The sequence below is a fragment of the Cricetulus griseus genome, chromosome 2, assembly GCF_003668045.3.
Source record: "Cricetulus griseus strain 17A/GY chromosome 2, alternate assembly CriGri-PICRH-1.0, whole genome shotgun sequence".
Classification (NCBI taxonomy): Eukaryota; Metazoa; Chordata; class Mammalia; order Rodentia; family Cricetidae; genus Cricetulus; species Cricetulus griseus.
The window spans coordinates 427,205,583-427,222,117 of NC_048595.1; the positions used below are offsets into that span (position 1 = coordinate 427,205,583).

General features: G+C 47.6%; 1 protein-coding gene across 8 annotated transcripts in view; it reads right to left on the reverse strand.

The window, feature by feature from the left end:
• The window catches only part of Tns1 (tensin 1), a 162,503-nt gene that overhangs the window by 63,246 nt on the left and 82,722 nt on the right, over window positions 1-16,535 (reverse strand). For all 8 annotated transcript variants that reach the window (XM_035441023.1, XM_035441029.1, XM_035441028.1 and 5 more), the window contains 3 exons: window positions 16,363-16,492; window positions 11,275-11,340; window positions 10,013-10,129 (listed from right to left, as the gene is read on the reverse strand). In XM_035441023.1, coding sequence (XP_035296914.1) covers window positions 10,013-10,129; window positions 11,275-11,340; window positions 16,363-16,492 — 313 coding nt within the window. The remainder of the gene's footprint in view (window positions 1-10,012; window positions 10,130-11,274; window positions 11,341-16,362; window positions 16,493-16,535) is intronic.

Here is a 16,535-nt window from a genome sequence, read left to right on the forward strand (position 1 = left end):
GCTTGCCAAGGCAGGCCTCTCCTGCCCAGCCACTGGTCTGCAAGGGTATCCAGGATGCAGCCATGGTGGTGAGTTTGCAGACAGGTTTCCTGTTTTAACTCAGATCCTTGCTCCTAGGACTCTGGACCTCAGGACTTCATGGGACAAGAGGGCAGGGCTCCTCCAGATGCTTGCTCATGTGAAGAAAAAAACCAATAGGGAGAATGGACAGGATGATGAACAGTGGGTACCGAAACTCCATCCCTCATCTAGCTGTGCAAACGCTGCTAGGGAACCTTAATATCTCTGTGCTTGTTACTTCATCTGCGAAACAGAGGCAAAGCTACCTGGCTCTCACAAGAAAGTGGGCAGAATTAAAAGAAGGAGGGCAGACCCAGCCTTGGAAGTGAATCCCCAGGAGATGAACCACCCAGCAGGTGCAGCCTGCATTTGGACAGTGTTAGACAACAGTGCCAGTCAGAGGTCTGATTTAAAGGTCCTCTTCTAGCTGGGTTGGCTAGAAGGTGGTCTGATTCTGACTCATTTCAAGAGGTGTTTTACAAGGTCCCTAGGAGAGACAAGGCTTTGCAATGAACCTCCAAGTCATTGTTCTAAGCTGGGTGTTTTCCTTCTCTCCATTTTGAAGATGGTAATACTGAGGCCCAAAGGCTAAGGACCTTGCCCAGGGGCAACAAAAGGCAGGAGTCAGAGCTAGGACTTGCCTGGAGCAGCCCAAATCCCAAACCCATGCTAGCATCCATCCTCAAGGCCCTGCCTACCTAGGGACTGGCCCCTCCTGGGACCCTCCCTCCACAGGACACTTGGAGGCACTTGCATATTCCTGATAGAGCCAGGCTGTTGCTGGAGATCATAAGCTTCACACAGCTTTGAGAGGTCTGGCAGGAAGGGGCGTGGAAAGGAAAGGGAGTTAGAAGAGATAAATCACCCATGGGCAGCCTGGGAAGTGGCAAGAGGGATGGCATCCAGGAAAAGACTGATCTTCTGCCAGACCTAGATCCCTTGAAACAATTTCTCTAAAACAGCTCCCAAACCGTCAGTGGGACAGAAAGCAGGCAAGAAGACTGGCCCAAAGGGTGGAGCTCCGAAGCAGGAAGGACAGTGCTTTGTAGCCCTGTCAGGAAGCCCGGGCACAGAGCAGCTCCTTGATGAAGCTGCTGAGGGGGAGAAGTACCCAGAGCAGGGCAGGACAGGACAGGACAGGACAGGACAGGACAGGACAGCACAGGTCAGGACAGGACAGGACAGGACAGGACAGGACAGGACAGGACAGGATAGCACAGGACAGTCAGCAGGGGAGCTGGTCACCAGCAAGCCAGGGCAGACCCTCGGCACCAGCCTCGGGTGCCAGCCCCTGGCAAACATTCAAGATAAGGAAAGCAAGGCCAGAAAGCCACAAGGCAGGGACAGCAATCCCAGTGCTGAGAAGCACACTCCAGAATCCAGAAAGAACACACTCCCCACTGAGGGTCTAGATTCCAAGGCCGTCTGAAGCCCTCCTGGGGGTCAACAGCCACCAGAGCTGGGTGTAGCAACTGCCATTGTCCAGGTAAATCTGAGGGTCCAAAGGCATATCCATGGGTGTGATCCTAGGACCTGTCTGTGCTGTTCCTCGACAGTCTGCCAGTCAAGAGGCCAGGGCTTGCTCCACTTTGACACCATCCAGCTCTTAGTCTCCTGGAAAAGGGATCTCTGAAAAACTGAAATCTGAAGGGGGAAAGCCCGGTACCATCAACAGCAGGAAGGCAATGAGCAGCAGGGCCCAGGCATGGCTGAGGAAACATGGACCCACCCTGAGCACCACACAGCGTCTGCATCCCCGCTCACCACCCCCCCACACACACACACACACACACACACACACACACACACACACACACACACACACACACACACCCTGCCCTTGTTCTATTCACCCTTAGCTCCCACAGATCTATCGAGTATCCACTAAAGACCCAGCCTTCAGGAAAGCCGGGTTGACGTGATTGCTTTTAATTCCTTTTTCTAAAAAGGTTTTCCTCCTGCCTCAGCTACCACGCCTGGCCTTGAGTGCTTTTCTTAACCTCAGCTTTCGAGACTTTGACCAGCGTCCCTGCCTTTTAAACCTCAGAAATGATGCTATATCCATTGCCAGGGCCCAGCCACATGCCATTCCTCTAAAGCCAGCTGCTGTGAGTTAGAGGTCATCACCAGGCTGGACCCTTCCCCATTTTGGCTGTGGGTTCAGGGTAGCTGGGAAACGTATGTGACACTCCTATTCCTATCCCCAAGCATGCCTAGACCTGGCTTTCCAAATCCCAGGACTCACTTGGTGCCTACCACTTGTAGTCAGTGATGGATTAAGAACCAGGGGAAGAGAAAAAAAGAAAAGGTGGAGGGAGGGATGGCAGGCTCGAAGGAGAGGAGAGAAGGAAGGATGGAGGGGAGGTTGGATGGAAGACAGGCTGGGGAGGGGGACCATGGAAGCAGAAGGGGGTAGACGAACAGCAGGATAGAGAGAGAGAAGGGAGGATGGAAAGGGGAGGACGGAAGAAGAGAGAATAGGTAAATGGCAGGATAGAGAGGAGGGAGGATGGGCAGAAAGCACATTTAGTGGGTCAGAAAAGCATGTGATCAATGGGCACTTAAATTCCATTTCTTAGATATGACTGGAGATGATACCCTGGGTTGGGGCCAGCTAACTTACATTCATCTCCAGGTCTAGCAAGAGAAGAAGGGGAGCAGGGCCTGAGGGGACAGAGTACATGTCCCTTGTCCCCAACCTCCATCTGGGCAATGGATTGCTGGCAGCAAGCTTGGCACAGCTCGGAGTGTGGCTCCAGCCTTCCACCTCCTCCCGATGGCAGAGATTGAGAGACCAAAGACTCATTCAGCAGGGAAGGGATCAGTTTACCACGTGCTCCGGACACAGACTGCCACCCAAGCCTGCCAGCAGCAGTGCAGGGTAGGGCAGCCGAGCGACCAAGGGCATCAGGACAGGGCCAGCCCCAGCCCACGGGGAGCAATGCTAGGCAGGTGGCTGGCAGATGCTAGGTCGTGGGGGTTGTGTCCTCTACCTACAAGGTCACACAACCTTGTGTTTAAATCCACTGATTGGTCCATCATATTGGAGAAGACTAATCTCTTGAGGGGATGAAAGAGGAACCCAGAATCCCCCCAGCAGTCACTTCATTCATATACATGTCACGGTCACTACAGCTATCCCACACTGAGACCCAGTCCTCACACCTCAGTGTCTCTCAACCCAAGAGGGCCAGCAGGATAAGGCTCAGTCTCCCTGCTACAGTTGACTGAAGTTTTGCCATGTAGCTCATTCAAACCATTCCTCTTCAATGCAAGCCCATCCTACAGAATGTGACATAGCAAGGACAGAGGCTTCTATCAACAGCTTTGAATTCCCTCCTCCTTCCCTGACCTACTTCAAGGTCACAGTGCAGAAAAGCTGACCTCTCCCGTGCCCAATGAGAATTTTCTTAGCAAAAAATACTGGTGAGCCTAGCCTGGTGGTACAGCACAAAGGTCGCTAAGGCAGGGTATCTCAGGCTCAACACTAGCCTGGGTATTATGGTTTGAATCTGAGCTGCCCCCACATACTCATATCTTGAACGTTTGGTCCCCAGCTTGTGAGGCTATTTTGAAGGGCTTCAGGAACAGAACATGTCTGGGAAGTCAGCTGCTAAAGGTGGCTCTTTGCAAGTGATGCCACGTCTGGGTGCCGTGGTCTCAGCTTCTGGCTCCACCACTATGAATGGGTTCTCTCCCAGACCACACCCTCCCCCGCTCCTGCTACTGTGGACCAGCTCTCTCTCCCACAACCATGCCCTCCCCATCATGACGGACTGAAGTAAAGTACCTTGGAAACCATGAGTCAAAAATCCTCCCTTCTATAAGTCCTTTCTGTCAGGTATATTAGTCACAGAGCGGGGGAGAAGGGCTGGAGGGCTGGGGGATGGGGAGAGGCCAACAGCTAATACCTATAGTGAGTATCAGGTTAACCTGAGCCACATAACCAGTGTCAGGATAAACCTGAGCCACCTAGAGGGACATTCACTCACTCAAAAGTAAACAAATAAGCAAACAAAATCAGCCAGCTCAAGGCTGAACCCTAGGTGCTCAACATACATAACTTGAAAACTCACTCCTTAAGGCAGCCTGTGCGAGCAGGCGGCAGAATCACCACCCAGATCCTCTGGCTCGGCCCCTGCGTTTTCTGGGGTCACCTGAAATCTGCCCCCCTCACACTTTTACAAGCATCTCCTGAATCTCAGTGAGAAGTTTCAGAAAGCAAGAAGTGCAGATGCCCTGACAGGGTTCCAGGGTCCCGTTCCCAGGGTGCACATTTCTCCCTCTGCCAACTGCAGTGGGCCAGGAGACTTCCTACTCCCCAGCCACCCCACTCCTATGTTCAGGGGGGACAACATCAAGGGCCTTCTGTCATCTGACTTGTGCCCTAGGGCTGAAGGAAAGTGGGACTAAAACACAGCCGGCCCATCTCTTCCTGAGTGATAAGAAACATGGCCTTTCCATGTGGGCTCTACCTTGCAACCCACAAGCCTGTTGGGACTTAAGGGAAGAAAGCAGAGGACACAGGAGGGTTGCAGAGGGACATCTCGCTCTGCTCTGTGCTGCTGCCCCAAGCTGGATACTCAAAAGCTGCTGGTGGGCAGGAGGGACAGGCCTGGAGGCATGCAGGGGACAGAAACACTGCACTGGCCATCTGAGTCCCAGCCACTGAGGCAGATTTCCCAAGAGTCTCCTACAGTCCAAGGTGGGAGTGGCCTACGCTGCCTCAGATCCTGTCCCAGGGGATCATCTGAGAGGCAGGAATCCTGGTGGGAGAGGCTGGAGGGAGGGAGGGGCACTTGGGTGGAGAAGGGGCCATGAGCCTCTGCATGCACTTGGCCTCCCAACAGGAGGGAATGAGGAGCGCTAAGGAGCAGCATGAGGGCTAGAAACAGCCAGAGAAGTTTCTAGATCTATTGATAAGGAACTCAAAAGTTACAAACCTATAGTCTTCCAAATCTGCAGGTGACTTGCTCAAGCAAGAACGTCCTAGAAATGTCCATAACCTCCTCTCTTCCTACCTCAAAATGTTCAAGTAAGGAAGAGAAAACTTTCTATGTCCTGTAAGTACACACATATGTCAACAAACACATGTACATATGTGTACATTCACACCACACAAGCACATACAACCTGCCACATGCAAACATGTGTGCGCACACAGTGATGGCCAGGCAGGGGCTGACAAGGTAAGGTGCCAACTCTGAACTGAAGTCTGAATTTGCCAGCACTTTAGATCTTCCATCGTATCAGAGTAACCAGAGAAGAAACAGGACTGGCCTTAGCGTCATGGGACAGAGAAGTGTAGTGTAGAGCAAAAGGGGAGAGGTGAACAAAACCAAGTGGCTTTCTAATTACTCCCTACATTCTCCAGCTAGGCCTACAGGTGACAAGACAGTGCTCGGCCAATGTTGTTTGGGGGATTAACCAAAAACATCCAGGACTCAGAATGTGCTTTCAGTCTTTCACGGTCACCACCATCATTATCATCTGCAGCATCAGCATCACCATCATCGGAGTTTAGATGGCACCCCCTACAGGAATCCAGTCCTCTTAACTCACTCGGAAGGAACCTGAAGGCTCCAGCAAGTGTCCTGATAGCCAAGAGTGGGTTAGATGCAGATGATTCCCACTGGGTAGAGGGGAAAGGGACAGGGACGTCTTAGAAAAATAAAAAATAAAATCCCATCTTTGTCTTGTCTACTCCAGCATGGCAGCCACAGACACAGAGTCCTGCCAACATAGCACTTAGCAAACACTCAACTCCTGGCATTGACCCTCTCTGACTCTGAAGCATCAACCCTAGGTAGAAGGTCCTGTTATGGCACCTGATTTACAGACAAGGTCTCAAAGAGGCACAACGGCTTCCCCGAGGATCACAGCTTTACACACGAGCCAGCAGACTCTCTGACTCTAGACTCCACACCACTGACTCTGCAGCACACAGTGGTCTGTTGCCCCGTCCTCAAGTTTTCTGTCCTCCACACATGCACAGTATCCCTGCCCTCTTTGAAGCTAGACATAGACCTTGGTTTGTCTTAACCAATGAGATGTGAGCAGAAAGATCATGTCAGTTCCTGGCAGCAGCCTAGTGAACATCCAAGCCTTCCTCCTGTGGAGGCATCAATGTGAGAGATACTTCTAGATGAAGCCACCCTCACTAGGGAAACTAGGATCAACAGAGGCCTAGTCCCATCCTCAATGGACAGATACCTTGAGCAGGGAGTATACTTGGCTGGAGGAAGCCATGTGAATGGGGCTGTTTGTTACTGCAGCATCTGCTGGCGTTATGCTGACTGATGCAACTACCCTGTCATTTCTCAAGAGTTGAGAAAGGTAAATGAGTCGGAACCATCTCAGCTTCTCATAAGTCACCAAAGGAAACACTGGCTGAACTCAAAATGTGAAGAAATGATGTCTACTCCTACATTCTATTTCTTTCTCTTTTTTTAAATTTCCTGTGAATAGGTGTTTTTGCCTGCATGTGTGCACAGGCACCACCTGTGTGCCTGGTGCCTTCAGAAACCAAAAGAGGGCATCAGAGACCCTGCAACTGGAGTCACAGATGCTATATGAGCCACCATGTGGGTGCTGAGAATTGAACTCACATTCTCTGCCTGAAAGAGCAGCCAGTGTGCTCAACTACTGAGTCAACTCTTACAGCCCCCCTGCATCCTATTTCTATACGGACTGAAAATGAAGACCCACGGGAAGTGGTCACCAGGGATGCCCAGGACCCTTGGCCCAGATCTTCCCCTCCATCTCTCTGTGACATTCCTCTGTGTCTCTCTCCTCATTTGCTGCACCTTTCTCTCCCCTATTTCTCCCCATTTCTCTCAAAAAATAAAATAAAAAATAGTCCTTGGACAAGCTCACCACCATAGTCACCCAAACCAGGGACTCCTAACTGTAGACAAGGGAACTCCTGTCACCTGAGACAGAAGAACTGAAGAGGGATTGCAACTCTGTCCTAAAAAAATGCATGGTTCTCCTCAGAGCCTGAGGAGCTAGAAGCTTGTACATCAAAGCAACCCCTCACCACCTGTCCCGGCTCAGCTGGGTACCTCACACAAGCAAAACCCAGAAGGGACAGATAATAGCATCCTTGCCACTCCCACTAGGCATGGGATGAATTTTCTTCTCCCTTCACCCTGGCTTTCAGTCTGAGAATCTGTTTCCTCGCTCCCATTTACCAAGCACCAGCCCTGGTCTCCCAACCTGACTCCCATTAGCTTGATGGCCAAGGAGTCAGAAGACAGCAAGTGAAGGGCACTGGGGCAGCTCGGCTTCCTGACTCCTCAGCTCCTCAGAAGCAAAGGCCACCACACCCTGCTACTGGAACTTGTTTCACAGAGTGGTGTCTTGGAACCCTCTGGAAGAATTTGGAGACTGCTCTGTGCAGAGTAGGCAAAAACAAAGTCCTGCTCCCACCCAAGGGGTGCTGGGACCTGGGCATGGGGCTCAGAACTCGGGCCAAGGAGCTAATGGGATTCCTGGAGGCTCAAACTGTGGTGTCAGCCGGGGCCAAGCTGGCTGGCTCCACACCAACCCAGAGGGAGGTGGAGGCCACTTTGAGGAGGAGGGGAGCAGGGGCCAGACAATTCTCCACCACAACCCAGGATTCTCACTTCTCCATAGTCAGAAACCTGGACCTGGATGTTCAGCTGTATGGGACACAAAAAGTTCCATCCTACACACGATGGGTTGAGCCATCCCCTCTGGGCCACAGGCTGGAGAGTACAGTGGCTATGGCAAAAGAAAGCCACTAAGGCGGGTCCCACTGCAGTATAGCTCCGGTCCCTACATAAAGAGAAGATCAGACACACAGAAGAAGACACATGTGGACACACAGCAACGGCAGTCTACATGCTGAGAGGACACCCTTCAGGGACACCAACCCTGGTATCAGAATCCAATCCCAGAACCATGAGAGCAAATATCTGTCACTTAAGGTCCACCTGTGGTTACCCAAGACATTGAAGACAACAGAAGTCCCTGAGATGGCAGGATTTCTCTCCCCGGCCATTGCCCCTCAACAGAACCTATTTCCAACATGGGCTTCCATCTTTTCCGCTCACCCCTCACTGTCTCCTCCTCCCAGCCTAAGCACAGATGAACCACACTGTTCCCCACATTAAGGTGACAAGCAGTCCCTTGCTCCCTCCTCTTGACCATTAGCCATACACACACAAGCCCTTTCCCCTCTGGGCCCCAGGATAGAGAACCTTCCATGGAAAGGCCCCCCCCACAGGGACAGGACTGGGACAAAGGTCATGCTTAAGCTTTGGGAGTCTCCAGGCCCACTGGGGATGCAACTGAGGGGCAGGCAGCAAGACCCACATAGTCAGAACCCAGGGCATCTGTTTCCTGGCAACTGTCCCAGCCTAGGCTGTCAGGCCAAGCAAGGAAGGGGACAGCAGAGACCTGACCGCCCCGCTGCGGGCAAAGGGCCAGCTTCTGTGTCTGAGTATAGAAGCCCCTCTGTCCTGATAGGACCAGCTGACCTTGTAGCTGGCCTGAGGTCCTGCCAGCTCCATTCCCTGCTAGGGAAGTAGATCATGGGGTGAGGGCTGCAGAGCCAGCCAGGGCCTTCCCTTGTCTGTCCTGCCTGTCCTCTGAATGCTCCTACTACCCCAGGTTTCCCTGTTCAGACCCTACCCTCTGTTCTCCTTCCTTCCCTCCAGCTGGTCCCATCCATTCCTCCCAGCCCTTAATGATTCTACCTTTGATTCTCTCGGCACTTCCGAGCTCATCAATGTTTTACATCTATCACTGCATTGAATCTGCACCAGGGAGAGACGGCAAGGCATTAAAAATTCCTTCAAATTGCCAAGTGTTCTTGTTAAAAATGCAAACTTCCCCAACATGAGAAACGATGAGGCTGACAGCGGCAGCCTCGGAGACGATTCATTCCACCGTTAGTTCCACCCCATGCCCAGGCCACTCAGCCACTCAGAAAACGGGAACCGGGTGTGGAGCACAAGGATCTCAGTGGCAGAAGAAGGCCCCCTGAAAGGGTACAAGGGAAAGCCACCAACCTTGGGGTGCTGCACATAAATGCACCCTCGTGGAACCCCTGAGTTCTAACCTAGCCTCCCTCCTCCAGCCTGTCTGATATCTGCTGATGGCTGTAGCATGGCTTCTAGAGCAGAGCCACACAGGATGCCGAGGCGAGGGTGACAGAAGTGAGCAGTGCCGAGTTTAACAGGTGAGAGCACGCGCTCATGTTCTCCCTCCCCACCCCATCACTGGAGCAAGCCCCAGCTGGCTTTGGTGCGGAGAGAGGTTCCACTGGTGTCCTTGAGAGGGCACAGCCTGGGTCTGGGGGCAAGTCATGTTCCTGCCTTCCAGAAGATCTGTTACCTCAATTCTGAAGACAGATGCGGGGGACCCGCCAACCTGTTCTAACATTCTGCCAATCTGTGGCTGAATCAGAAAACAGGCCGAGGGCCAAACCCAAGAGGGCATCGAAAGGCTTTGTACTCTACCTAGCAACCTCATTTCCAGAGGCTCTACCCCTCATCCCTCCTACATATTCCAAGAGCCAAATAAATCAACGGACTGGCCACAGAACACGCAGAGCACACCTGACTGCAGCTGGGTAATGGGTTTTCAGTCACGTTAAATAGGCAATGGCACTGTACCTACTCTGCAGTTTTGTTTTTTGTTTTTTCTCTTGTATCTTGGAACCCCACACTGAGTTCTCAGACAATTTTGGTAGATTCTCATGTAAGCTGTTAGAGCCCCAACACTTCGCCTATATATTCATGCCCTGGCCTCTAAGAATGCAAACAGCAGCCTAGAGACACCTGAGGGCAGGTTCCAAAGAGACGGAGCAGGGACTGCCAGCTGCACTTAAAGCCACCTCCTCTACAGAGGCTCCAGAGAACCAAGGTCACACAGGCCATGGCTGCCCAGTTCAGCAAGTGTCTGGCAGTCACAGGTCACCTACCCTCCATGCCATCCTCATGATGTCCGTTGAAGTTGTCGTAGGAATCCCAGCGGATGAGGGGGTCAGAGGTGTTATAATCTACAGATACACTGGGCCCATTCTCCAGGTGTTCCATGCCTGTGGGGAGTCAGTGGGGGACAGAGGGGACACAGGGAAAGAGATGAGCATCTGGTAAAGCAGAAGGCCTGTGAGCTCCCCCATGGACCATCCCTGAAGAACTTGCTTGCTGTCTTGAGTGTCTAGGGTAGGACAATGACTTGGGTTGCCTGAATAACCCAGGAGCCTTGGACCAGGTCATAGGGGCAAATCAGGACAGAGCCCTTAAAGACAGAACCCGTGGGAGAGGGAGAAGGGATTGGCATGTGAAATTATAATTTTGTAAAAATTAAATAATAAAAAAGCTAAAAAAAAAAAAAGAACCCACATACACACACCCTAGAGAAAACATGTCCCCACCCTCTGGTGGCTGCTTCTCTATCATCCATGGCCCTGGGGCAAGAACAAGGGTCAGCTCTGGAGACTGGAGAAGGGATAGGTGATAGGCTTGTCCTGGACCACCTGTAGGTGGGGACAGCATGGAAATCACAGCCAGGACATTGAGAGGACACAGCATAGAAAGGTCATCCCAGGCCTGGACCTGCCCCCACCTAAGATGCTCCCTACTCTAGACAGACATCCACAAGGACAGGCCAGTCTCTTTTGCAACCTCAGAGTCAATACAGCACCTAGTCAGGCCATCCAGGGTAGCCTATTTTCCTAGCTTGGCAGTCCTTTCTTTAATCTACCCAGAGTCCCTCTGCTTGTAAACTAACTTCATCTCCTCCAATTCTGTTCTCAAATAAGATGAAGAGCAACTGGTCTCCATATTTAGAGTCTAGAAGAAGAAAGGTTATTATTAAACTGGCCTTCAGTTTGAGCCACTTCGGTTCATAAATACCCACAATCCACCCAGCACCTTGGAATGTTCTCTGGCTGTCCCTTCCATCTGCCAAGGCCCTCAGTCTCTGAATATAACAAGATGGTGACCTAAAGGGACCAGAACAGTTTTGTCAACTCAGCGCCTCACTGTCTGCATTTATTCTTGTTGTACAGAAACCAAGGTGCTGGATCAGGTTTAGCTAGTCCACTCTAACACCCTGGTCCTTTACTGTGACCCACCTCTAAAGTAACACCATGTTTGTAGAGTTGACCAGGGGGAGGACCCTGAGGGTGAGATGGGGACAGGTGAGGAAGCAGGGAAAGGGCTGGAACGTGCTCTGTACCTTGAATTTTCTCTGGCCCATAGGAAAAGACAAACTCCACTTTGCCATAATCAGGAAATCGATCATCTGAAAGAGACGAAAAGGAGAAAATGGGTCCCAGACTCCCAAAGAGAAAGGTGTCTTCTAGAAAAGAATTCTGTCATATATGCACATGTGGTTGAGAATACAATACCGTGTCTACATTTACCTTTTACACAGAGGAAATTGCATGTGCACAGTGGAAAAAATATTTTGAGACAGGCTCTCAGGTAGCCCAGGATGGCCCCAAACTCAATATGTGGCTAAGAATGAACTTCAACCTCTTGCCCTCCACCTCTTGAGTACTGAAATTATACATGGTGGGCATCAAGCCCAGGGATTCACGACCACACTAGGCAAGCATATTACCAACTGAGGTACATACCCACCCCAATCACACATTTGGAACTGCAAGGTGAAGCCTTGCCAGAGTTCTACTTCCTGAGGCAAACACAACCTTTTCAGTTTCTAGGTCAGGCTGGGTTTGAATTCAAAAACCCTCCTGCCTCAGCCTCCTGAGTTACAGATATACTGTACCACACCCAGGCTCCTTTCTTCTTAAATCTGGGTAAGTTTTTATTTATTCCATTGATTCCCTCAGACACTCTGCTGACTAGTTTTATGTCAACTTGACGCAAGCTAGAGTCACTGGAGAAGAGGGAGCCTCAATTGAGAAAATGCCTCCATAAATCGGGCTATAGGCAAGCCTGTAGGAAATTTTCTTAATTAGTGATAGATTAGTAAGATCCACCCCATTGTGGGTGATACCACCCCTCCACAGGTAGTCCTGGGCCCTATAAGAAAGCAGGCTGAGTAAGTCCTAGGGAGCAAGCCAGTAAGCAGCACTCCTCCGTGGCCTGTGCCTCAGCTCCTGCCTCCAAGTTCCTGGCCTGTTTGAGTTACGGTCCTGACTTCCTTCCATGATGAACAACAATACTAAAGTGTAAGCCAAATAAAGCCTTTCTTTCCTCCCAACTTGCTTTGGTTATGGTTTTTGACAACAGCAATAGTAACCCTAAATAGGACAGATACTGTGGATAAGCATCTGTTTGTGGGTCTGTCAATTCTCAATGGTTCTCCATGCTTGCTTTTTATATCACTTGGCAACAAGTTCTTTGTATAACCAGACTCCTCTACCTGCAAGAAGTACCCCAAAGGGTACTCAAAGAAATGAAATTTGGTAAATGAATGTGTTTCATTTTGCAGTTTGGAAAATTAAAAAATGCACACCATACCGTAAATACATATTCAGGATTTCAATAGGCAATTTCTCTCAGTTCTGAAAAGATTGATTCTGTAATTACACATTTATTATAAGTTATGGCCATCATGGTGATACCTGTACAAATTAAGACTGACAATGCTCCAACATATGTCTCTAATAAAATGAAACAAATTTTTTCATATTACAACATAAAGCATTACAACATAAAGATATAACCACACTCTAAAAGATGTGCTTAATAAACAGAAATAGATTACACAATGCTTTATTAACTTTAAAATTTTTAAATGCTAGTGAGAAAGGAATGACAGCTGCAGAGAGACATTGGATAATAGAAGAAAAAAACGTGATGAATTAAATCAGCCTGTATGCTTTAAAGATGTGTTACCTCAGAAATGGAAACCGGGATATGCGTTACATTGGGAAAGAGGTTTTGCTTTTATTTCCGCAGGAGAAGAAAAACTATGAATACCATCAAAACTGATAGCAATTAGATTCAAACAGGAGAGACCTCTTGATTAAAAGAGGCAATAGTTCTTCATTGTGGCCATTCAATCTAAACTAACTTTTCATTTGACCAGATATAGGGTTGGAGCAGGGTTTTTGTTTGTTTTGTTTTGTTTTGTTTTGTTTTTTTACTTTTCAGGAGAATAAAGGCATCCAACTTAGTAATCTGAAGAACACTGGACAAATGAGACATCTGAAGAAAAAGTATGAATCATCCAGAGAAAATGTCCCAAGAAAAAGAGTAAATTGGCCTAATGGTATATTACATTTCCAATAGGATAAAATTTCATAAATTTTCTCAACTGTTTGCTTCTGCTGTTCTCTACAGACATATAAGACGAAGGATCTTTTTGTGGTCCCAGTTCAATTAAAAATTAAAGCTGGCTTTGGAGTTGGAGCATGACTCTCTCCTTCTCTAAACACAAGCATGCTTGTTAAAAGAAAATCAAAAATTTCTGTCGCATGTCAGGAGATCCTGCTGGTGTGGGACATAAAAAAGAAATCTAAGGGACTATTCTATTACCACTAATCTCATAAACTTTTGGTTTTATTTTGACTCTGTAAAATGTTTTTAAGGTATAAATACTATCTTAAAATGTTTTAGGGTTAATACATATTTTTTAAACTTTCTGTCATGATATTAATGGTCACATAGAGTACTAACTAATTCTAGAAATAGGCTTCATCTATATTAGTGTGCATGATTTCAGATTTGAGTCCTTATCAGGTAACTAGGAATTAAGTTTGTGTTCTCTGGATGTACTTAACAAATTGTGGTCCTGTAACCGCTCCAAGATGTGCTGTGTATGACACTTAAAACACTTAAGTTTTCTGCAATGAACTGTGACTTTTCCTAATGGTGACTTTTGAAGTCTCCAAAAGGATGATGGGAGCCCACAGCAATGATTCTACCTGGATTGTAGGAATGCTGCTAAGCTGCAAAACACCACCCAAAGATCAACTTTGGACTACAAACTGCTCAGGACAATTTCAAGGTGGCTAACTGAGCCGGTCCAGCCTCATCCACTACTCCAGCCGGGATTTCGGATAAGCCCCACGCTTTCCCATTACACAGAGACTGGCAACAAATGATATACAGCCAGCTCTCCCAGGAACTGACCATGATCTCAATTTTCCCAGCGTTCCCTAGAAATGCCATCCCCCCACCCCAGAAATCTAGAGTACACCAAGAGGTGGGGTGGATGGTTTTTGGTCAATTCAGTGGGTTATGAATATTTGTCATTGGTTAGAGTTTGGTTACAAGTTGTTAATAGTAATGGTCAAGAAAAAAAAAGCTTAACAAAGGAGATTAGATTCAGGGGTCTCATTCTGAAAAGAAAAAGCGGGGATATAGAAATAACAGGACACAAGGTAGATTGTTGAATCTACTTTTAAACTGAAAAGGCAACTACTAGTCTTAAATATTTTACATCGGTATGGATTTTTCTTATATTGCGTATATGTTCCTATTCTTGTTTAAGATATTTTTGTATACTGATACAAATTTAAGGTTATTTTTGCTAGAACACACTGTACATGCATCTCTACTATTGTTTAAGTTATTGTACCTATGCCTCTAATTTAACAATAGAATGTGAATTTCTAGTCCTCGAAATTTATTATTATAAACTATTTAGGATAACAAAGAAATGCAGGTTAGCAGTTAGTCACCTATTACAATCAAACTTGTACTCATGTTAGGTTTAACTTCAAGGTCAAACATGTATTTTAGACCTGTAGTCTTCAAACATTTCAGAGATCTACAGAATATGGCATTTAAGATGTTTTAATAATATAAGGCTTTTTATGACAATGAGACACATCTGCTCCTGGCAGCACCAATCTACTTCAGAGAAGATGATGGGCATCAAAGAAACTCCATATGGAGTTTGCTTTCTTTGTGGCAAAAGTTAGCCACTGGGCAAGAAACTACCCTTGCCTTAACTGCTAAGAGTGTACTGCCCAAATTGGGCATGGTGGACACAATAAGAAAGTGACTGCCAAACTTTGGCAAGAGAAAACGTAACAGTTCTTCAAAATTCCTGTTTCACATAAAAGTCTGTCAGATATTCTAGGCCTGTAGGCCAAAGATGGATGCTCCAATTTTACACAGGGACCAGATGTTTCTATTGTTTCTATAGTTTTGGAAGTTGCTTGCTCTGCACTTCCTGTTTACACAGGTAATACTATATCCTTCTCAGGTCTCTGGTGGAATTGAAGACTAGATAGTTATAGTTTTCTTTGTTACCAAATTCAGAAAAGAAACTGATAAAAATGTGTAAAATATATAAGGTTGAAAGACATAAAAGGATAGTTTGGGGTTGGTAATACAAGTTAGGATAGAAAGTGAATTAGGTACAAAACTTTGAACTCACAAAGATAGGATAGGCAATAGAGTATTTTCTATGAATTTGCCAAATGTAAATAGACTGGGCATTGTGAATATAATTCTTACCTGACAATTGTTCTTATCATATATAGTTTTACCATGTTAGAGTTATAACCTTCCATTTTAATTTAGACAAAGGTGAAATGTTGTGTGATTATTTTTATCACATTCTGACAATAAAGTTTGCTTTGAATCAGAGGGCAAAGTTAGATACTAGCTGACCAAAATTAATCATAGAGGTTTTGGAAGACTGAGGACAGACAGTAAGTAATAAGACATGGCTTAGAGAGGATCTCAGTCCTTTTGGATGGAGAAATGAAAGAGATAAGGAAGTTGTTTCTCTGCCACTTCTGTGATTATTCAGGTTCTTGCCCTAATATCTGACTCCCAATTTTTTAATTGATAAAGAATAATTAGATAGTGCTGGAGATATGGCTCAACGGTTAAGAACACTGAATGTTCTTCCAGAGGACCCGAGTTCAATTCCCAGCACCCACATGGCATCTTATAACTGTCTGTAACTCTAGTTCCAGGAAATCTGATACCTTCACCCCAATGCACATAAAATAAAGGTTAAATAAATTATAAAAAGAATAATTATATAAATACAATTCTTGCACCATGCAAGAAGGAACTGGGACCCCTTTCCCTCTGTGTCTCCTTAACCTCTTCTTGACTTTGTCAGCTCCACCTTCATCTCCCCTCAAGACTGATTATAATCTGTCCTGAAACTCAAAGCATCTCCCGTGTTGCTCCTTCCTGAACTCCTAGACCACCCAACCTCAGGCCTGTCACAATTCTCCTTCAATTTCCTCACACCGTCAAGAGCCCCCTGGGACTTGACAAACCATGTGACTCAGAAAAGGTGGCCCCCGAATCCACCACTTCATCCCAAGCTGGGCTCCTCTCCTGATATAAGAGTCCCATCCTGCCCCACCAGAGAACCCACCTTTGAAGGCCTCATCCAGGTCTTCCTTCCCAAAAACAACCCCCAAGTCATGGATGGCACAGGTGTGGAACTGCACTCGGAAGATGACATCTCGAGCTGGGCTTCGGAACTTCTTGTGGTAACACTTGAGCTGTGTGGGAAGAGGCAAAGGATGAAAGTTTAGGTTACAGGAA